Below are 22,828 nucleotides of genomic sequence, written 5' to 3' on the forward strand. Positions count from 1 at the left end.
GACAGAGCAAGACTCTGTCTCAAAAAAAAAAAAAAAAAAAAGAATTTAGCACACATTTGAAAGATCACATTCAGATCTGATCAAATTCAGGCCCTCTCAACTATGCATTTATATAAACTTATTCATATAGTTCAGTCTCAGGCTGGGAAAATCCAAAATTGGGGGAAAACCCTCTGGTGATTCTCACCCTTGGTATCATGACCATGGGAGTGTTGTGATCAGTTGTGAGGTCTGGGGGGGCGGGGGCACTGGTTACTCATTAAGTTAAGGCATTAAAGCTGGTGAACGACTGACTTTATTGCAAATCAGGAGAAACACAAGATTACTGCTATAATAAATTCACTCTTACATGCCTTAGCAAAAATCAGTAAAAACAGAAAACATGGTAGCAATTAAAGTGAAAAAATTGGGGTCATTAAAGAATGTCTAACTGATTAGCTTGCACTTTTTGAGATGGCTGAGAACTACCATCAGTGAGATCACCTTAAACAAACACTCTTAATGACATGAAAAAGTCCCCATCCCTAAGTCACCTATAGGTGTTCAATATTGTAGATTTAACTGAATTTAAAGTTATGTTAAAACCCATTTTATTGAAGAGAAGAATTCCTTTTACAATATCATTCTCAAGTCATATATCAAGAAAAAGATTGAAATTACATTACTTTTTTTTTAAAATAGAAACAGGGTCTCGCTGTGTTGCCCAGGCTGGTCTTAAACTCCTAGGCTCAAACGATCCTCCTGCCTCATCCTGCCAAAGTGCTGGGATTACAGGCATGAGCCGCCACACCCAGCTGAGATTACATTACTTTTAGTGTTTAATTTCACTACAACAGGAAGTAGCCTAATAAATACTGTTTTGTTTTTATTTTCTGGATTTGTCCTGATCTTTAGTCTTTGTACATGAGTACAACAATAAAGGAAATCACTTCTTAGATACATTAAAATTACTTCCAATCTTGCCCCCCACACATGAACTGTTTCCAGTTTGCTATTTTTAATGGCCCATGCTTATCTACATAGACATAGCATAACATTGCTAACATTTTATGGCCTACTGTCCTCTTTCTTTCTTAGTATTATATTACAAAATATTTTTTCTTTATTTCCACATAGTTATTGATTCATTTTAATGGCTGCAAAATCAGGTACTCATTTAAGTTCAAATGATTTAGCTTCACTCCTCAGAAATGTATTCCTCCTTCTCTTGATTGGTAGTCATAATCAAATGAAGAGACATTATTCTTTGTAGCTGGTTACTTACATTTCAAATACACTCATGAGTGGAGCCAAAACTCCATTAGTTCATTAGTCTGGAAGCATTATTAAATCTCCATTAAAATGTCTTCATTTTTCAATTTTTATTTATTTATTTATTTATTTATTTATTTATTTATTTATTTATTTTTGTGGGGATGGAGTCTCACTCTGTCGCCCAGGCTGGAGTGCAGTGGTGCGATCTTGGCTCACTGCAACCTCTGCCTCCTGGGTTCAAGCGATTCTCCTTGCCTCAGCCTCCCGAGTAGCTGGGATTACAGGCATACGGCACCACACCCAGCTCATTTTTGTATTTTTAGTAGAGACGGGGTTTCACCATGTTGGCCAGGCTGGTATCGAACCCCTGACCTAAGGTGATCCGCCCACCTCGGCCTCCCAAAGTGTTAGGATTACAGGCGTGAGCCACTGTGCCTGGCCCATTTTTCAATTTTAAACATGAGGATTAAGTAGACTACTATGCACATTTGCTAATGGCAGTCCCTTACATTTCTTTTTACGCAGAAAATACTTGGTGATTAGAGACAGCAGCAGTCAGCGCACCTCTAGGCTGTCAGCGTGCCCTCTAAAACAACAGCTGCACCTCCTCTAATGTCAACCCTTCCAGCTGGACGAAGTGAAATTCCCAGCTCTCCTCCTCGTTGGGAACACTGAAACGCTAAAGAAAACAAACAAGTCAAATTAAGAGTATTTTCACCCTTTTAAATTAACAAAGCATAGTGAAAGACTTATTACAAATCTTAGAGTCCTCCCAGATCAGTTTCAAGAATAAACTCCTTCATCTGTTTATGGTACTGCCCACTCCCATCCCCATTCTCTTGCAGACTGAGAGAGCCACAAACTCAATTTGATCTACAAAACACACAGCTCCACATACTCCAGTCCTGAGCCTTTTCCTGGGCCACCTCCTCTACTAATTCCTGTAATGGCCCAGACACAACCCACTCATCGCTTCTTCCCCAGCTCTCTCTAGGAGTAAGCAAAGATGTTTGAAACAATAGAGGCAGGCCTATAACTCTAAGAAGATGAAGAAGGGTGGTCTCAGTCCTCCTGAGAAGGCGCCCATCTTCTCAGTGCTGAATAGGACAGAGGGAGTTCATTCACTCATAACATATTCAAGCAACCACGTGTGCCAGGCAGACAAAACAGGCACAGCCTCAATCTTCCAGGAGCTCAGTACTTAGGAGAATAATTAGACTCTCCAAGGAAAATGAATAGCCACCCTATTCTCTACAAATCAGGGTCACAGACTACTCCTTGGATGATCAGGGCAGTGCAGCCTCCATCGGCTGCCATCATTTTTCTTTGCCTCTAAGCAATACATTAATCACTAGGGGACTTGGTTCCAAAGTAATTTGTTTGATTCAATCCTGTGATGAGCAATAGCAGTAAGGAACCTTGGTGATCATCCAGTCTCAACCCATCACATTATAAATAACCTCTCTGGGCCAAAGTTATACAGCTAATTTTATTCAACAAACACTTATTGGGCAGTTACTGTGTCTGTGTCTGTACAGTCTCTGTATGTTGGGGGAGACAGAGGTGAAGGATGTTTGGGGTGGAGGATCTTTAAGAGTGAAGGAATTTTAAAACCTTTCATTTTCACATGGGTGATACGTAACATTTTATTACATTTTCAAGGGGATAGTACATATGAGAAGGAACACTAGCTTTGAATTAGGCAAATAAAAAGAAATTGGTAAAGAGCTGTCCTACCATGCATTTCTTTCTTCCCCAGCTGCTGGGACCAGTAGCTGCTGAGAACAGCATGTGCAGACCCTCAAAAGAAGTGAAAAGTTAGGAGATAATCCCAAAGAAAACGGGCGATTTTGTGGTAAATTTCTAAGCAATTACAATCAATTATCCAGTTTGACTAAACCCTAGATCACCTAAATCATTATGTTGGCCAGGCCACCGCAGGGTATAGAATTATGAATGGAGATAGAAAGGAAGACATAGAATTTATGGATAAACTCTGCCAAATTATGTATCAAATGGTCTTACAGTTTCTTTTCTTTCCTTTTGTCTTTTTCTTTTATTTAATTTTTATTTATTTTATTTATTTTTTGAGACAGAGTCATGCTCTGTTGTCCAGCCTGGAGTGCAGTGGCACAATCATGGCTCACTACAGTGTGGACATCCCATTCTCAAGGCATCCTCCTACCTTAGCCCCCCACAAGTTGCTGGAACTACAGGTGCATGTCACCATGCCTGGCTAATTTTTGTATTTTTTGTAGAGATGAGGTTTCGCCATGTTGCCCAGCCTGGTCTCGAATTCCTGATCTCAAGAGATCCACCTGCCTCAGCTTCCCAAAGTGCTGGGATTACAGGTATGAGCCACTGTAACTGGTCGTTACAGTTTCTTAAGGCTGAATTAGACTGCAGGTTTTAATTCTTGTCTTGTCTACCAGCTAATTGTTAGCCCTTGGTAGGAGAATCAAGGCCTTTGCATAATTTTTTTTTTCTTTTCTTTTCTTTTTCTTTTTTTTTTTTTTTTTTTTGAGATGGAGTCTTGCTCTGTCGCCCAGGCTGGAGTGCACTGGCACAATCTTGGCTCACTGCAACCTCTGCCTCCCAGGCTGAAGTGATTCTCCTGCCTCAGCCTCCTGAGTAGCTGGGATTACAGGCATGCGCCATCACGCCCAGCTGATTTTTGTATTTTTAGTTGGAGACAGGGTTTTACCATGTTGGCCAGGCTGTTCTTGAACTCCTGACCTCAAGTGATTCACCCATTTCAGCCTCCCAAAGGGCTGGGATTACAGGCATGAGCCACTGTGCCCAGCCTTGCATAAGTCTTTCTACATCTTTAATTTTTTTGTAGAGATGGGGTCTCCCTATGTTGCTCAGGCTGCTCTGAAACTCCTGGCCTCATGCAGTCCTCCCACCTCGGCCTCCCAAAGTGATGGGATTACAGGCATGAGCCACTGTACCTGGCCAAAAGGCTAAATTTTCCACCAAGCTAACATTCCTGAGCTTTTGGTGCCAAAAGAACTTCTTTTATAGTGAGGTATTTTTTCATGTTTGTACTCTAGATTTAGATCAGAGATTAGATTTTAAAATGAAATAACAAAATATACAGCAATAACTGACAGAAAAATATTTTGCAGAGAAAAAGATGGGGAGGAAAAGCCTCTCATTTAGGAAAACCTATTAAGTGTTATGGGGCCGGGCATGGTGACTCACGCCTGTAATCTCAGCACTTTCGGAGGCCGAGGCGGGTGGATCACCTGAGGCTAGGAGTTCGAGACCAGCCTGGCCAACATGGCAAAACCCTCTTTCTACTTAAATACAAAAAATTAGCCTGGCATGGTGGCAGGTGCCTGTAATCCCAGCTACTCGGGAGGCTGAGGCAGGAGAATCTCTTGAACCTGGGAGGCAGAGGGTGCAGAGAGTTGAGATCATGCCATTGCACTCCAGCCTGGGCAACAGAGAGAGAGTCCTTCTCAAAAAAAAAAAAAAAAAAAAAAAGGTGTTATGGGATATTCAAGTAAGGCAACCAACCATCCTGGTTTGCGCGAGACTGTTCTGGTTTTAGCACTGAAAGTTCCGTATCCTGAGAAACCCCTCAGTCCCAAGCAAACCCAGATGGTTGGTCATCAAAATCCAAGTCCAAGGGCCTTTACACTCTAGAAAAGCATTACTACAGAAAGAAAAAAAAAAAAAAACTTGCACTCTGTGCCAATTAAAATCTTTGTGAAGCAGCTGTGCATGTGCAGATCTGCTCAGAACTTTTCTTCCATGGGGAAGCTGGACTGTTTGGATATTGTTGGGCATTTTCCTGAGTCTTTAAAAGTGCTTGTTTGCTGAGTTTTGAATTTCACGTGTTTTGTTCCTCACAGAGTGACTGAGCCATCCAGGCCCTGTCATCTTACCAGAACGGAGCCTTGAAGGCTCTGCCCAGCCTCCTGTGGCCCCTTCACCATCCCACCCACATCCTCCCACATCAAGCTTTCTCGTCCTTTGCAGTGCAGCCCACTGTTCCCAAAGAGGGTGAGAGTAGGAGTCATGACATTTCTCCCCATCTTTGACTCATCCCTCTGCTCCCAGGTGGCAGACAATCTAGAAGTGTTGGCTCAAGGAGCTAGTTTTGTTGTTAATATTAAAATAGCTAGTAGTTGGCTAGGTGCAGTGGCTCATGCCTGTAATCCCAGCACTTTGGAAGGCCAAGGAGGGACCATTTGAGGTCAGGAGTTCAGGACAATCCTGGCCAACATGGTGAAACCCTATCTCTACTAAAAATACAAAAATAGCCAGGTGTGGTGGCGGACGTCTGTAGTCCCAGCTACTCGGGAGACTGAGGCAGGAGAATCACTTGAACCTGGGAGGCCGAGGTTGCAGTGAGCTGAGATCGTGCCACTCCATTCCAGCCTGGGTGATGGAATGAGACCCTATCTCAAAAAAACAGAATACAATATAACAGCTAGTAGTTATTGGGCACTTACCATGTGCCAGGCACTGTGTTAAGCCTTTAACAGGCACTGTGTTGTTATACCCCTATCAGGTATTACATACAATTTATAGAGCAGGGAACTGAGAACTTTAAAAGTCAAGTCACTTGCCCAAGGTCAAGAGCTAGGAAGCTCGGAGTGTAAACCCAGGCTGCCTGACACTCAGGTTTAACCCTGCTATCTGCCTGCTCTATTTCACGTTTTTCATGCGAGACTTCAGTGAAGGGATGGCAGGAATGGGGAAAGATAGAGGAATAAGGCAGCTCAAAACCCAAGCCACCTGAAAGGTCACATGAAGTGCATTTAATAACTATGTGTGATCCTCCTCTTCCATTGTTTAACCCTCGCCTGGGCTCAAGTAAAAAGTACCTGTCACTGGGTCTTCAGCCACACCAACCCACGGTGCAAAATATCTGGAGTAAAAGTCAAACGACTGGCTCTGCCCACCAGGCTCTCCTTTAAGGGTAAGAATAAGCCCTTTCACCTTCCCTGTGTTTTCAACTTGCAGCAGATTCTCCGTGTTCACTTTCAGGTTCTCCAGAAATGACCTGGTTCATAAATGAGACGGATTAGGACAAACCCATTTCACAGCCCACTCACCACACAGATTCTGTAAAACAGGCCAGGGTGCAGCTTGCTCAAACAGCTCAGCAGGAAAGCAGGGAAGAACAAGTGGGAATGTCTTCCTACTGGGGAAAGAAACGCTCTGGCGGCGTAAATCATGGTTTGACTAGACACAGCACAGCCAGACCAAGGCAGAGCTATAAATCTGGGCACTCAGCCCTCCCCAAAGTGCTGATACGACCAAAAATCTTACCTGTTGTAAGTGTCACTGAGGCGGAGGAGGAGCTTTCGGGTATCTGGAGAATAACAGATGTCCTGGACCAGTGTGTTGCCTATGGCAGTCTGTGGAGACAGACCAAAAACTCCTCAGGGGCATGTCCTGGGCCAAGTCCTTGATCCCCTCAAATAGGAAATGACCTCTCATTGAACATCCACTGTGAGCCAAACACACCCATCGTCTCCAGTCCCCAAGAGTGTTAGTGCAGTTTCAGAGCTTAAGGTGTTCCCCAAGGATGGTCAGTCTCTTGGCTACCAAACAGGCCTCTGTGAGCCTCAAAACAGGCATTGCAGCCGGGTGCAGTGGCTCACACCTATAATCCCAGCACTTTGGGAGGCTGAGGTAGGTGGATCACCTGAGGTCAGGAGCTCGAGACCAGGCTGGCCAGCATGGCAAAACCCCATCTCTACTAAAATGCAAAAATTAGTCGGGCATGGTGGTGCACTCCTGTAATCCCAGCTACTTGGGAGGCTGAGGCAAGAGAATCACTTGAACCTGGTGAACCAAGAATCACTTGTGAGCCAAGAATCACTTGGCTGAGATCGCACCACTGCACTCCAGCCTGAGAGACAGAGTGAGACTCCGTCTCAAAAAAAAAAAAAAAAAAAAATAGGCATTGCTCACAAGTGCCTACTATGTGCCTCAGTGCACAACTCCTTCAAGTAGGTATTCTCCCCACAGAGAAGGGGAAAGAGACTTAGAAAGGCCAAAGATCTCACACACACACACACACACACACACACACACACATCTCTTGGCCCAGGTCTGAGAAGGTCAGAGAAAAAGCTCTAAATCCCTACTGTCCACCATCTTTAGAGATGGCCTCATGTCCACCTCTTAGAGCTATGAGGTTTAAATAAAATCATATATGTGGAGTATCTGCAGCAGCAATTAGAACATTCCACGTGGCAAGGACTCAGGGCTAGCAGTTTGATTGGAAGTAGGGACTAGAGGGCTCGTCTTACGCTGCTCTGCTTGGCAAGCACAACACTTTCACTAGATTGTATGTGACAGATCAATAACATAACCTGTTCTCAAGATACCCTGGTTCACTCTACCTGACTGCACATAATCTTGCTGAAATCCAGGAACATCATTTGTTTGTATGTTTGTTTGAGGGTGGCTTGGGGCATTGAGGGGGATTATGAGGAGATAACCCCTTCCCACACCACCAAGCCATCCTTTGGCACCAGCCCTAGCTGCCAGGCCCAGCAGATGGTAATTACATGGTAGTTGTATGGTAGTCACTAGGTGGCTTCAGGTTCTCTAATCTTTGTTAGAGGCCAAGACACTCCAGTTCCCACATCCAGAATTCCTTCTGCCTTGGGTGGTACTTGGGTTTTCTGCCTCTGTGACTATGGGCTGATCAACATCACTTCCTCAAGAAATGGGAACTCCTACAGCCAGATCCCATCTGTTCTCCAGAGCCTTAGTCTCTCGAACCCTGCCCTTATCTGCATGGGTTCATATGTTGATTTGAAAGTTTAAGGGTGGGCACGGTGGCTCACGCCTATAATCCCAGCACTGTGGGAGGCCGAGGCGGGCGGATCACCTGAGCTCAGGAGTTCAAGATCAGCCTGACCAACATGGAGACACCCCATCTCTACTAAAAATACAAAATTAGCCAGGCATGGTGGTGCATGCCTGTAATCCCAGCTACTCGGGAGGCTGAGGCACGAGAACTGCTAGAACCCAGGAGGTGGAGGTTGTGGTGAGCCAAGATCACACCATTGCACTCCAACCTGGGCAACAAGAGCAAACTCCGTCTCAAAAAAAAAAAAAAGTTTAATTCTCGGCTGGGAATCTTACTGCCAGTTTCTAGGGAAGAACACAAAATGGCAATACTTACAACCCTTTGTTATCCCATTTAATAAATGCTGACTGAGGATAAGTTAAGTTCTTTCTACCATGAACAAGGTCTACCATTATAAGGTTTTTTCCACTTTCTTACCAGTATGTTTAAAGCAGTTTGTTTTTAAATTTGTCTTGTCTCCAAAACTTTCATACCTGAACTAGCATGGCCATGCTCGGGACCCATTCCTCTCCTTCTAGCTAGAAAAGTACAGAAATTCAACATCCCTTAATTTCCCTAGAGGCTGGTCTCCTCCCAGAAACTTACATTTCCTTAAGACATCCCATTCTCTCTCTTCTTCACCACCTCCATTGGTTCTTTTGTGCCTTTCAGCCTGTCACATAACAGTGTCTCTTCTCTCCATCCTACCATGGGGCCAGCACTGACAATCAGGAGCCAAGGAAAACTGGTCAACCTTCTCACCAAATAGACTGAATATTAAAATTCAAACCTGAAACACTGTAACATTTATATTGGTAGAATGCCTATCTTTAGGGATCAAATGGTACCAAATCTTTGTGTGCAAACAACAACAAATAACTAGGTTCAGGTTTGGTTCTTTTTACCAACCTTTATCAAGTCCTCTACTTCATGGAAGTCCTAGATGGGGGGGAAAAAAACAAAATTATTATAAAACAGGAGAGCTGTCAGTTGTACACGGCTTAGGGCAATAATCACAAAGAGCTGACCTGGGGGTACACTGGATAAAGAGGCAAGTCCAGGACAATGCCATCCTCTGCTTGTCTGGCCCTTAGTTCTCCACTCAGAGTGACAAACGTGAGTGTGCTATTCATGTTTTCTGGCCAAAATAGGAATCAAGAAATAGGAAATCAACTTTGTCATATATGTACATGTCCATTTCAAACACCTTTGCATTATCTTAGATTTTCTGGCAATGCCATCCTTTTCTATGATGGAGCGAGGTTTGGGTTGCTGGGGTCTAGAATGGAGAAAACTCTCACTAGATTCTAACTTGAGAACCAAGAACAAAACTGATTGGATATGGCGTCATACTTCAAGTCTTCAGATCCCAGCTCTTTACTGCTTACTGTGCCCTTACTAACTTAGCCTCCTTTTTTTATTTTCTTTTTCTTTTTTTTTTTGAGACGGAGTCTCGCTCTGTCGCCCAGGCTGGAGTGCAGTGGCTGGATCTCAGCTCACTGCAAGCTCCGCCTCCCGGGTTTACGCCATTCTCCTGCCTCAGCCTCCCGAGTAGTTGGGACTACAGGCGCCCGCCACCTCGCCCGGCTAGTTTTTGTAGTTTTTAGTAGAGACGGGGTTTCACCGTGTTAGCCAGGCTGGTCTCGATCTCCTGACCTCATGATCCGCCCGTCTCGGCCTCCCAAAGTGCTGGGATTACAGGCTTGAGCCACCGCGCCCGGCCCTTTTTTTATTTTCTTGAGACAGGGTCTCACTGTGTTGCCCAGGCTGGAGTACAGTGGCGCGATCTCAGCTCACTGTACCCTCTGCCTCCCATGTTCAAGTGATTCTCCCACCTCAGCTTCCCAAGAAGCTGGAATTACAGGTGTGCACCATCACACCCAGCTAATTTTTGTATTTTTAGTAGAGACGAGGTTTTATCATGTTGGTCAGGCTGGTCTCAAACTCCTGACCACAAGTGATCCACCCGCCTCAGCCTCCCAAAGTGCTTAGATTATAGGCGTGAGCCATCACACCTGGCCAGCCTCCTTAAATCTTGGTTTCCTCATCTATAAAATGAGGTTAATACATTAAACCTACCTTTTATAATGTTTTCTCTTTCTTTGAGGAACTGTCTCACTCTGTTGCCCAGGCTGGTGACTGGCTCACTGCAGCCTTAACCTCCTGAGCTCAAGCAATCCTCAGCTTCCCGAGTAGCTGGGACTACATGCATGAGCCATAATGCCTGGATAATTGTTAAATATTTTGTAAAGACAGGGTCTCACTATGTTGCCCAGGCTGGTCTCTAAGTTCTAGACTGAAGCGATCCTCCTGCCTTGGCTCCCAAAGTGTTGGGATTACAGGCATGAACCACTGCACCTAGTCTAAAATGTTTCTAATACAGATTTTAAAATATCCTGCAGCAACAACCATAGAGTCATAACCTGTTGTAGTCTAAGATATGCCAAGGGAATAACAAAACATTTAAGTTGTAAATATCAGTCTTATATGAAATAAATGTGGTTTATCCTAAATAAACCAAACTTTTTACACAGCAATGTGATTTAAAGAATGCACCACAAATACTGCCATCCCCTGTTACTGATGCAGCTTGGGCTACTTATCAGTGTGTGTAACATTTTTAGTGAAAACAAAGAATGGTGACCTAATTCTTTTCTCTCTCTTAATATTTCTGTAAAACTTAAATCACATGTCAAAGGTGAAGAACTTTGACTTATTAACTTTCACTGAGTATAAAATTGACATTTGGAAACACAAAGCTTAATTTTTCTCATTATGATCAATATAAGACATTACTATTTACAAAGCATTTTTTCGTATCTTATCTTATCTAACCTTAAGAATGCCCTATGGGGGGTTCCAGGGTGTTATTATTCCAAACCTCAGCATCAAACCAACCCATGTGGAGTCCAGTTTTCAAAAGACACTCAATCTTGCTTTGGGAGGTCGAGGCAGGTGGTTCACCTGAAGTCAGGAGTTTGAGACCAGCCTGGCCAACATGGTGAAACCCCATCTCTATTAAAAATACAAAAATTAGCCAGGCGTGGTGGCAGGCGCCTGTAATCCCAGCTACTTGGGAGGCTGAGGCAGGAGAATCGCTTAAACACAGGAGGCAGAGGTTGCAGTGAGTCGAGATCTTGCCATTGCACTCCAGCCTGGGTTACAAGAGCAAAACTCCATCTCAAAAAAGACAAAAACAAAAAAACAAAAGACACTCAATTTAATTTCAGTAAATCTTATTTTTCAAGACTCAATTCCTAAACATTTCAGAATGTCTGCTTGCCTTTGCACGTGTCCCCTATCCACAGATACCAAAATCATCTTTTTGAAATGTATATTGAATTATATTATATGGCCTCTCAACTTTATCCCTGCCAATCATATAGACAGGTCCCAGGGGCTTTGTACTTGCTAGCCTCTGCCTGGGATGCTCCTCCTCTCACTCTAGCTCATCCCACAGATGCTTCATCTTATCCTTTAGCCCAAAGTTCCCCTTCTCTAGTGGGTGCTGATCCAGATTCTATGTCTGACCCATGGCCTCAGGACTGGGACTCCATGAGGCAAGGAAGTACCATAGGGTACAAAATGTAAGGAGGCACCTGCTCTCAGCTGCAACCTGGGGCCTTGCTGGCTCTGCCTACACCCGGCCCTGACCCTGCTTGCCCAGAGTGCTGGTGGCCTACAGCTCTCAACTGAGTCACTCTCTTGGAGTTACCCTTGGCTGAGTAGAGCTACCTTGCCCAAAGTCATACATCTTTTCCAGGTTTTGGGGACTGGTCCATGGAGGATAAAAAGGCCTGAATCTCTGCCTCTACTTGGAACTATACTACTTGAAAAAATGTTCAGCTTTAGAGCTCCCCATGGATTTGGCCTAGGCCTTTCTTTGTTGCTACTACTCTGCAGTTCAATTTCTCCCTCTATTCAATCCTGCTTTCTTTTTTTTCTTTTCCTTGAGGCGGAGTCTTGCCCTGTGGCCCAGGCTGGAGTGCAATGGCACAATCTCAGCTCACTGCAACCGCCGCCTTCCAGATTCAAGCGATTCTCCTGCCTCAGCCTCCTGAGTAGCTGGGACTACAGGCATGCGCCACCACACTTGGCTAATTTTTGTATTTTTAGTAGAGACGAGGTTTTGCCCAACCCCCACAGTGACCTTCTGTCGTATTATCCTGTTTCTTTCCTTGTTTCCATCTCCGTTTGCTGTCTATGCTTGTTTCTGGCTGCTTCCACCTCCTGTTTTAGGGCATTTCCCAGGAATCTCTCCTCTGTCCCATCCCCACAAGGCCCTGATCTTTGTCCATTAAACTAAATGCAGCTAAGATAGAAACTGGCAGAATTAAGGTGCTGCAAATCCTCTTAAGGTGAATGTATATATACAGTTAGGGGCCCAGGAATCTTTAAAATTCAGAGCAAAGAAGCTCTTATTGGCTGGGCGTGGTGGCTCATGCCTGTAATCCCAGCACTTTGGGAGGCCAAGGTGGGTGGATCAATTGAGCTCAGGAATTTGAGGTCAGCCTGGGCAACACAGCAAAACCCCGTCTCTACCAAAAATACAAAAATTAGCCAGGTGTGGTGGTGTGCACCTGTGGTCCCAGTTACTTTGGAGGTTGAAGTGGGAGGATGGCTTGAGCCCAGGAGTCAGAGGTTGCAGTGAACTGATATCCCAACTCTGCACTCCAGCCTGGGCAACCGAGCCAGGCCCCATCTCAAAAAAAAAAAAGAAAGTTTATTGAAGAATCTCTTACTGTGAAATGAATTTCAATGTGGGAGGGGAAATAATTGGAGTGAAATGTTCCTGTTGGTCCCCAATCTCATATCGTATGAGATGACAATTCTGCCCATGCAAGCTTCACAAAGACCAGAGATCTCCAGTTTAAAAAATAGCATTCTGACTGCAGCTTTCCAGTGATGGTGGGCACATACTCAGAAAGGTAAAAGTGCTATTGAAGGTCGCTAGTTTTGTTTCTGCATTACGAATAGCATGAAGTAAACTCTGCAAAGTCTTTATACCAGTCACTTTGGACCATCAGAATAAGTCTGTGTGAGAACTTAAAAAAAAAAAAAAGCCATTTGCTAAGTGTTAGATTCATTAAAGAAAATCACATTACTTATTTTGTAAAACAGCACAGCTGCAGAAGCCAGGGTGGCGTGGCCACAGAGCGGAACCTCACTTGCCGGTGTAAACCATCTTAGTCCAAAGCAGGAACCTGAGGGTAGGAAAAGCCAAAGAGAGATGAGATCATTCCCATGTAAGCAGGTCACAGATTTCTCATTTTCTTCTTTCCTAAATATTTCTCTAGAATGATGAATAGCCAAAACATGTTGTAAAAGGAGGAATGATGGCTAGGCAAGCATCGTAGGGCTCCCCAGTGCTAGATCTGGAATGGAAACATTCAGGTTCACCAACACCCTCTCCCCCAGATGAACTGAAAACCAAATCAGAATCTCCCGCTCTATCTACTGTCTGCATGCAAATAATAAGGGGGCATTTTCCTTAAAGATCATCCCCCCACCTAAAAATAATTTCTGGTGTCATTCAAGAATGATTGTAAAGCGGTGGCTCACGCCTATAATCCCAGCACTTTGGGAGGCTGAGGCACAATTGCTTGAATCCAGGAAGTGGAGGTTGCAGTGAGCCAAGATCATGCCACTGCCCTCCAGCCTGGGCGACAGAGCAGTTTAAAAAAAAAAAAAAAAAAAAAAAAAAAAAAAGCATATTTACTTTGTGCAAAGTTGTCTGTCGGGTGCAGTTTTCGGATAAAAGCAGTTTCAGAGAGGTTCATCTCCCTTGCAATTTTCTGATGCATGTCTTCTTCCAATTCCTTAATTAGAAACATAAGATCATTGAGGTTTCAGTAACACAGATCAGACTTCCTTTGGACAACAACTACCATTAATTTAAAAGCAGTTTATTAATAATAAAAGTTATATGCTTAAAAGGAAATAATTACCAAGGAATTCAAGACACTTTTATAAAGATTGGTTCTCAGAAACCCATGTTTGCAGTACCCTGTGAAGAAGAGTTATAAATGTACAAGCTGGAATAGACTGTGAAAAACCGGCTGGCCTGGCCTGTCTTTTGTCACATTAAGATCTAGTCTAGCTGACAGAGTGTGCTCTCTTCTAAAAACAAACGCCATGCAAGGAAGTACCCCAATCTCCCTTGCTTTGTTGGTGAAAAAGAGGTTCAGCACTCACTCTGGGCAGGCTGGACCGCTCCTCCCCCGTCTTTGCATGGTTTACTCCCTTTCGTGGGAAGGGCTTCAGGCCAGGGGTCACCTCCTCCAGTAAGCCTTCCCAGACCACTGTGCTTAAGGTGTTGTCTCCTCACCAGTGCTTAGATGTCCTGAAATTGCCTGGTATGCCCTTTATCGTCTGGCCTCCCCACCTCTGATTCTAAGTTCTGTTGGAGTACGGACTGTGCTGTCTTGCTTTGTCCGGACCTGGAACAATGCCTGGTATTCACCCCAGCACAGTAGGAGGTCAACAAACATTTGTTGAAAAACTAAGTACATTATTTCACTTAATCTCATTTTTAAAACCCTCAATGTAAATATTTTTATACCCTTACAAATGAAGAAATTAAACAGAGAGATCATATAATATCCTAAGACCACAATATACCTAATAAACACTACAGTGATTAAGAATGAGAGCTTAGTTAGGCGTGGTGGCTCACGCCTGTAATCCCAGCACTTTGGGAGGCTGAGGAGGGAGGATAGCTTGAGTCCAGGAGTTCAAGACCAGCCTGGGTAATATAGTAAGACCCTGTCTCTGTAAAAAAGATAAAAAAAAAAAAAAAAAAAAAAGAGCAAGGGCTTTAGCTGGGCATGGTGGCTTATGCCTGTAATCCCAGCACTTTGGGAGGCCAAGGCAGGAAGATTGCTTGAGACTAGGAGTTCAAGACCACCCCCCAGTCTCTATAAAAAATAAAAATAAGCCGGGCGCGGTGGCTCAAGCCTGTAATCCCAGCACTTTGGGAGGCCGAGACGGGCGGATCACGAGGTCAGGAGATCGAGACCATCCTGGCGAACACGGTGAAACCCCGTCTCTACTAAAAAATACAAAAAACTAGACGGGCGCGGTGGCGGGCGCCTGTTGTCCCAGCTACTCGGGAGGCTGAGGCAGGAGAATGGCATGAACCCGGGAGGCGGAGCTTGCAGTGAGCTGAGATCCGGCCACTGCACTCCAGCCTGGGCGACAGAGCGAGACTCCGTCTCAAAAAAAAAATAAATAAATAAATAAATAAATAAAAATAAATAAAAAAATAAAAATAAAAAATTTAGCCGGGCATGGTGGTGCTTGCCTATGGTCCAGGCTACGTGGGAGGCTGAGGTGGGAGGATCACTTGAGCCCAGAAGTCAAGGCTGCAGTGAGCCATGATTGTGCCACTGCATTCCAGCCTGGGTGACAGAGCAAGATCCTGTCTCAAAAACAAAAAAGAAAAGAAAAAGAAAAAGAATGAGGGCTTTGCAAATGTGGACAATAGTAACAACTGGCCAGGCACAAGCCTATAATCGCAGCACTTTGGGAGGCCAAGGAGAGTGGATTGCTTGAGCCTAGGAGTTGAAGACCAGCCTGCGCAACATCATGAGAACCTGACTCTAAAAAAATATTTTTTACATAGTAACAACTAGTGAATCTAGGGGAAGGGAATATGCATGTTCACTGTACCATTCTTGAAACTTTTCTGTAGGTTTTTAATTTTTCAAAATAAAATGTTTTAAAAAATTATGTGGGTTTGAAAACAGAATTGAATTTCTATCCTGGGTGAGGCCCTAGTAGCAGTGTAAAAGTGGGCAAGTCATTTAATCTTATGGCCTCAGTTTCCACACCTTTAAGATGGGAATAATAGCACTTAAGTCAAGGTTTATTGTGAAGATATATACATGCATACAAACACACACACACACACACACACATTCCTCAACTCAAGAAAAAAGTGGACCCAGCTGGGCGCGTCGGCTCACGCCTGTAATCCCAGCTCCTTAGGAGGCCAAGGCAGGTAGATCACGAGGTCAGGAGTTCAAGACCAGCCTGGCCAACATGGAGAAACCCCGTCTCTACTAAAAATACAAAAAAATTGCCGAGAGTGGTAGCACGTGCCTGTAATCCCAGCTACTTGGGAGACTGAGGCAGGAGAGTTGCTTGAACCCGGGAGGCGGAGGTTGCAGTGAGCCGAGATCGCGCCACTGCACTCCAGCCTGGGTGACAAAGCGAGATTCCGTCTCAAAACAAAAACAAAAACAAAAACAAAAAACAAAAGTGGACTTGAAATATGTTTTTGTTTTGAGAAGAAAAATCCATTTTTAATCAATAAAACGCTTACTAGTTAGATTTTGAATTTTAAAGAAGTTTCAAGACAACGCATTTTTGTTTTGGTCAAATTTATTGCTCTTGATCTCCTGAAACTCTTTCTAACTGAAATCTACTAGTTAGATTTAGAATTTTAAAGAAGTTTCAAGACAAATGCATTTTTATTTTGGCCAGATTTATTGCTCTTGATCTCCTGAAACCCAGAAAAATTATAATTTTATATTAATAAATTCATAATTCACTTCTCTGAGTTATGCAAATTAAACACTCTTTGTCTTTGATTCAAAATCTTCTGAAACATGTTCCATATAATTGTATAGGGCATAAAACTGTGATTATTGTGAAAAATCAGTCATGATTTTAAAACTACCAGCTGACATAAAAATCCTAGCAGGGGCCAGGTGTGGTAGCTTATGCCTCTAATCCCAGCACTTTGGGAGGGCGAGGTGGGTGGATCACCTGGATCAGGAGTTAGAGACCAGCCTGGCCAACATGTTAAAACCCCATCACTACTAAAAATACAAAAATTAGCCAGGCGTGGTGGTGCACGCCTGTAATCCCAGCTACTCAGGAGGCTGAGGCAGTAGTCACTTGAACCCAGGAGGCAGAGAATGCAGTGAGCCGAGATCTTGCCATTGCACTCCAGCCTGGTTAACAGAGCGAGACTCTGTCTGAAAAATCAATCAATCAATCAATCAATCAATCAATCAATCATGGCAGGAAACATAATAAGCCCTCTTTTTTTTTTTTTTTTTGAGACAGAGTCTCACTCTGTTGCCCCAGCTAGAGTACAGTGGCACTGTCTCAGCTCACTGCAACCTATGCTTCCTGGGTTCAAGTGATTCTCCCACCTTAGCCTCCTGAGTAGCTGGGACCACAGGTGCAGACCACCATGCCCGGCTAATTTTTTGTATTTTAGTAGAGATGGGGTTTCACCATGTTGCCCAGGCTGGTCTTGAACTCCTGAGCTCAGGCAATACGCCCATATAGGCCTCCCAAAGTGCTAGGATTACAGGTGTGCGCCTCTACGCCCCGGCTCACCCAGAGAGAGAGTGAAAGAAACAGAGAGAGAGAGAGAGAGAGAGAGAGAGAGAGAGAGAGAGAGAGAGAAAGAGAAATAACTCATTCCAGTGCCCAACACATAGTAGGTACTTGATACATGTTAGCTTTTTATTTGAGTGGCTCAAAGTCATGCTTTAACCAGCCATACTACATGGCCTGCCCATCACAAAGACAAACGATTATTAATCCTTTAACATGCTACAGACAGGGAAAACCAATGTCTAGCAGAGAAAATGGACCCCCAAAAGGTTTCTAAGACAGAACAGCAATCAACCAATTAATGAGTGCTGTGTGGGCCAGGAGCATGGCAACACAACTAAGGGGATTTGTTAGAAATGCAGAGTCCAAGGCCCCCCATCTTGGGCCTCTGACCTTCTGAATCAGTATCTCCATTTTTACAAGCTCCCCAGGTGATCGTGTACACATTAAAGTTTGAGAAATCCTCGTGTATAAGCCATGGATCTAGCATCTAGGTGGGGAGTCAAGACAGCCACAGACAGCAACTGTGAACAATACTAGAGAATATGTAATTGAGACACATAGATTTTCACAATAAATACTCTAAAACTTTAAAGATAAGGCCTTGTGGTGAACTTAGAAAAGAGGGGAGATTTCGGTGATTTGGACAGAAAAGTGTGTGCAAAGAGCTTTGTATTAGGATAGCTTCTTAGGCAAGTTTCTTGATCTCACTTCTGTTCTCTCTCTTTTTTTTTTTTTTGAGAGGAAATCTCACTCTGTCACCCAGGCTGGAGCGCAGTGGTGCGATCCAGCTCACTGCAAGCTCCGCCTCCCAGGTTCAAGTGATTCTCCTGCCTCAGCATCCTGAGTAGCTGGGATTACAAGTGCGTGCCACCACACCCAGCTGATTTTTGTATTTTTATTAGAGATGGGATTTCACCATGTTGGCCAGGCTGGTCTCAAACTCCTGACCTCAGGTGATCCGCCCACCTCGGCCTCCCAAAGTGCTGAGATTACAGGCATGAGCCACTGCACCCGCCTGTTCTCTTGTTAAATCAGAGATTAAACTTTAACATAACGGACACTCTAGAATTCTAGAAATAGGATGATGAAAATGTGGTGGGATGAGTACCTGTCCCACCTGTGGGCACCTATGGGCCTGGATAAGTGAGAAATCCCACCTAAGTAGAGGAGTAGAGGGGGCCGCTGGAAAGTCCCAGTCAACAAGACAACAATGTTAACAACTGAACTCAAGCACTTCCCATGGCCTGTTGAATGTTTTCTGTGGAAACTGGTCCAGATGCCCATGCACACGACACCTGATAGAAACTGGGAGGTATTTTAGCCCCTTAGTGCAGAGTCTGCAATCACAGGTCTCAGTGGTAATCGAAAAGTGATCAAGAAAAGCCTTTGCTGGCCTTCCTGGACTTGCCTTCTTGCCTGCAGAAACCTAAAGTGCCTGCTAGTCCTTCCTCTATCTGATCTGGCCAAATTTCCCATCTTTGTCCTTACTTTCTTTGTCTATAGCTCCCTGTGACCTTTAGGATAAGTCTTTAAAAGTATTAAAACATCTACGTTGTAGTGAAGCTCACCATCTATTGGTAATAGATTTCTTTGCAAATGGGCCCTTTCACACATTAGCTAGGATGCAAACTCCACTGCCCACCAGCTCTTTAATCCTCTACCTTGGTATACTGCGTTTCTTGCAATTTGAATTTATGTAACTGTAACTTCTATTTCAGGACAATGAAAAATGCACCTGCTATTTGCCTGAGGGACCACAGACATGTGGAAAGTTTAACAGTAGCGGCCCACAACATGTACCACTGGCAGCTGGACTTTCACTGAATTCCTACACTGCAACCAAAGGTCAAGACAATGGTGAATCATGGAAAGACTTCAACTTTGAAAGCCTTACAAACAAAAGAGAGAGGATGCGTTCGTTCAAAATATTGGCTTTTCTTTCCAACAATTTTTCCATTTTACACTAGAAGCTTCTTTTCAAACACTGCACAAAACAGTCGCAAACCAACAGTTATGAATTCCCTTGCTTTAATATCCATTTCCCTTTGGCCGTCTCATGTGAATCAAATTTCCAACAGCAAAAACAGAGTGATGTTTGCCTTTCTGAGTTCCAGTGCACTGCTTTGGGATACTGAGGCTCCATCACCCTATGACCCACAAAGATGAATGATCAGAAAATCAGAGTAAAGGTTTAAAATACTCCCATCTTGTGGCAGTTTTGAAATATGGCAGCCTGAATATGACAGCCCTGACTTATCAGTCCTTATTGTTCATTTGTCCCTCTGCTGTAGACAAGATTCCAGTAAAGTCAACACACCTGGATGGAGAAAGTTCTAAAACCATCAAGGAAGTGGAAAACTTGTAAACTAAAATCTACAAAACACTAAGCTGGGTGCAGTGGCTCTTGACCAAGCACTTTGGGAGGCTGAGGTAAGAGGATCCCCTGAGGCCAGAAGTTAGAGACCAGCCTGGGCAACAGAGCAAGACCCTGTCTCTACAAAAAATAAAAATTAGCTGAGCGTGGTGATGCACACCTGTTGTCTCAGCTACTCAGGAGGCTGAGGCAGGAGGATAGCTTGAGCCCAGGAGTTCAAGGCTGCCGTGAGCTATAATCGTGCCACTGTACTCCAGTCTAGGGGAGAGAGCAAGGTCCTGTCTCTGAAAAAAAAAAAAAAAAAACAATTAAAAAGAAAAGCACCACTGGTTATTGCCACCACAACCAGCAGCTAGTCATGGGTCCCTCTAGTTTTTTACCAGCTGTCATCATAATGTGTCTGTTTTCGTTTTTACATTGCTTCTACACATTTTCCATGCTTCTACAAGGTCTCTATTGTCAAACGGATTGTCAGGCATCTGAGGACACCATCAATTTTTTAAATTATTTATTTATTTATGTATTTATGTTTGAGACAGAGTCTCACTCTGTCACCCAGGCTGGAGTGCAGTGGTGCTTTCTCAGCTCACTGCAACCTCCGCCTCCCAGGTTCAAGTAATTCTACTGCCTCAGCCTCTGGAGTAGCTGGGACTTCAGGCATACATCACCACACCTGGCTAATTTTTGGCTGGTCTTTAACCTTGGCTAATTTGACGGGGTTTCACCATGTTGGCCAGGGTGGTCTCAAACTCCTGACCTCAGGTGATCTGCTTGCCTCAGCCTCCCAAAGTGCTGGGATTACAGGTGTGAGCCACAGCACCCAGACAATTTTTATTAAATTTTTTTCAAATATTTGTTTTATGTTTCACTTAGACCTTAATCTGTTTTTGTTTTCACCTAATATATAGTGTTATATGCTTCTCATGTGAAAAATTTAAAAATTTAAAAATGTCAGCTGGGCATGGTGACTCACACCTGTAATCCCAGCACTTTGGGAGGCTGAGGTGGGAAGATTGCTTATCTCAAAAAAAAAATAAATAAAAAAAGTTGAAAAACGGACTTGTCTTGAAAACAAACAAAAAATCCTTTAGAATATTATAGAAGCTCTTGAACTTTATTACTCAGAAGTTTTTACTTTACTTTTAGTAGTCTTTTATCAAATGTTCAAAAAGCTCAAAGCACCATGACCTACCTAGTCTTTAGTCTATCCAGCAGGTTTTCCTGTGGTTAGTCTCATCCTGGTCAAATTTTGAATAATTTAAAACAAAGCTACAAAAAAAAAAAAAAATTCCTCTGAAGCCCTGCACTTAAAATCTGAAGTGTTTTTACCTCATAAAACCTAACATTATTCCATTCTCTGAGTCCTGGTACCTTTGTACCTGGTACCTTCAGGTCTTTTAGCCTCTGTGGTGACTACTGAATAATGATCAGTTTACATGCTCATTTTCCGCACTAGACTCTGAGCACCTCAAGGGCGGGTGCACTTGTTAACCTTTGTACCTCTGGCTCCTAGCCCAGAGCCTGGCTGAATGAATTGTGGTCAATATTATAAGGTTTAGCGTTTATTTATCTCTGACATTTTCCTGTGGCCACCTGTATTCTCTCCACCATCTCAGGACAACGAACCCAAGGGCAGACACCACCATTTATACTTCTATTATAATTTTTATTGATTATGAATTAGGAAAAGTGCTACCTTCGCCTCCAGGAGGACAAGATTCTCACATCCAAAGAGCGGAAAAGCATGACTAAGAGGCCTAGCAAACTAATCTTTAGATACCTATTCAGGTGTCCCTGACAGGCCATGAAATTATCCTGGTCTCACAGGCCCAAAAGCCTCAAAAGAAGTGAATTGGAAAACTTTTTAGAGAGCGTCCCCAAATCATGGACTTCCTTATCTTCTTTTTCCTTCTTCCATTCATACTAAAGCATGTTGTTTTAAACTACAAGTTCTTTGCTTAAATTTTTATTTCCTAGTTTTTCCAAATATATAATTAACATACAAAATATGTTTTAATGGAGACATAGGTAGAAAGAGAGAGGAAAAAAGAAAGAGAGAGAGAGAGAGATCAATCCTATAAATCTGATGTTTGGTGAATTTACTGGAAATAAAAGGAGTAAGTTGGAGAATAATCCAATTCTTGTTATCTGATAAAAATGGAATATATTCTATTCAATATAAACTACTGTCAAAACTCTTCAAGGATATTACATGGGGACATGGGGCAAGTGTATTAAGACTTTTGACAAGCAGTTATAGTCAATTCCACAATTCCTTGACAGGAAGTTGTGTCTGCCAGATTGTTTCTGAAGAAAAGTCATGATTTGGAATGTGGTTAATTGTTTTCATATTAATCTTCCCAAGCTCTTGTAATAATGGACAAAGTTTATTAACTTTATTACCTTCTGCATTTTGTGGAGAGAAAACACCAGCTCAAGTCTGCATAATGAATGTAGAGTTAAGGTAAGACAAGGACTCTTGGATGGCCATCTTACTGCTCCACTTGAGGGAGAAGTGTGAAAAGGAGTCAATTAATAATATTCCACCAGGTGCAGTGGCTCAGGCCTGTAATATGAGCACTTAGGAAGGCCAAGATGGGAGAATCACTTGAATCCAGGAGTTTGAGACCAGCCTGGTCAACATACCGAGACCCCATTTCTGTTTTATAAAAAAAATTTTTAAAAAATTAAAAAACACAACAACAGCAATAAGAAAACAATGTTCACCTCAGCAGTCCTCCTTTTTTTTTTTTTTCTTTTTTCTCAGAGACAGGGTCTCACTATGTTGGCCAGGTTGGTCTCAAACTCCTGGCCCCAAGCAATCCTCCTGCCTCAGCCTCCCAAAGTACTAGGATTATAGGCAAGAGCCACCGTACCCAGCCCAGTTCTCCATCATGATTGCACACTGGAATCACTTGGGAAACTTTAAAAAAACACTGCTGGCTGGGCACAGTGCTCATGCCTGTAATCCCAGCACTTTGGGAGGCTGAGGTGGGTGGATCATCTGAGGTCAGGAGTTC

The 22,828-nt window shown here is 43.4% G+C and overlaps 1 protein-coding gene across 5 annotated transcripts in view; it reads right to left on the reverse strand.

Moving 5' to 3' along the window:
• Positions 1 to 276: 276 nt before the first annotated feature.
• LOC105466122 (phenazine biosynthesis like protein domain containing) overlaps positions 277 to 22,828 on the reverse strand; it is a 46,031-nt gene continuing 23,479 nt past the window's right edge. For 4 of the 5 annotated variants that reach the window (XM_011715084.2, XM_011715083.2, XM_011715082.3 and 1 more), the window contains exons 3-10: positions 13,797 to 13,896; positions 13,183 to 13,281; positions 9,106 to 9,215; positions 8,987 to 9,016; positions 6,541 to 6,629; positions 6,093 to 6,271; positions 2,992 to 3,054; positions 277 to 1,933 (exon numbers count right to left, since the gene is read on the reverse strand). In XM_011715084.2, the coding sequence (XP_011713386.1) occupies positions 1,821 to 1,933; positions 2,992 to 3,054; positions 6,093 to 6,271; positions 6,541 to 6,629; positions 8,987 to 9,016; positions 9,106 to 9,215; positions 13,183 to 13,281; positions 13,797 to 13,896 (783 nt within the window). In that variant the 3' untranslated portion in view covers positions 277 to 1,820. The remainder of the gene's footprint in view (positions 1,934 to 2,991; positions 3,055 to 6,092; positions 6,272 to 6,540; positions 6,630 to 8,986; positions 9,017 to 9,105; positions 9,216 to 13,182; positions 13,282 to 13,796; positions 13,897 to 22,828) is intronic. The other variant, XM_011715086.3, reaches the window with a different exon arrangement.

Source organism: Macaca nemestrina, chromosome 9, assembly GCF_043159975.1.
Source record: "Macaca nemestrina isolate mMacNem1 chromosome 9, mMacNem.hap1, whole genome shotgun sequence".
Taxonomy (NCBI): domain Eukaryota; kingdom Metazoa; phylum Chordata; class Mammalia; order Primates; family Cercopithecidae; genus Macaca; species Macaca nemestrina.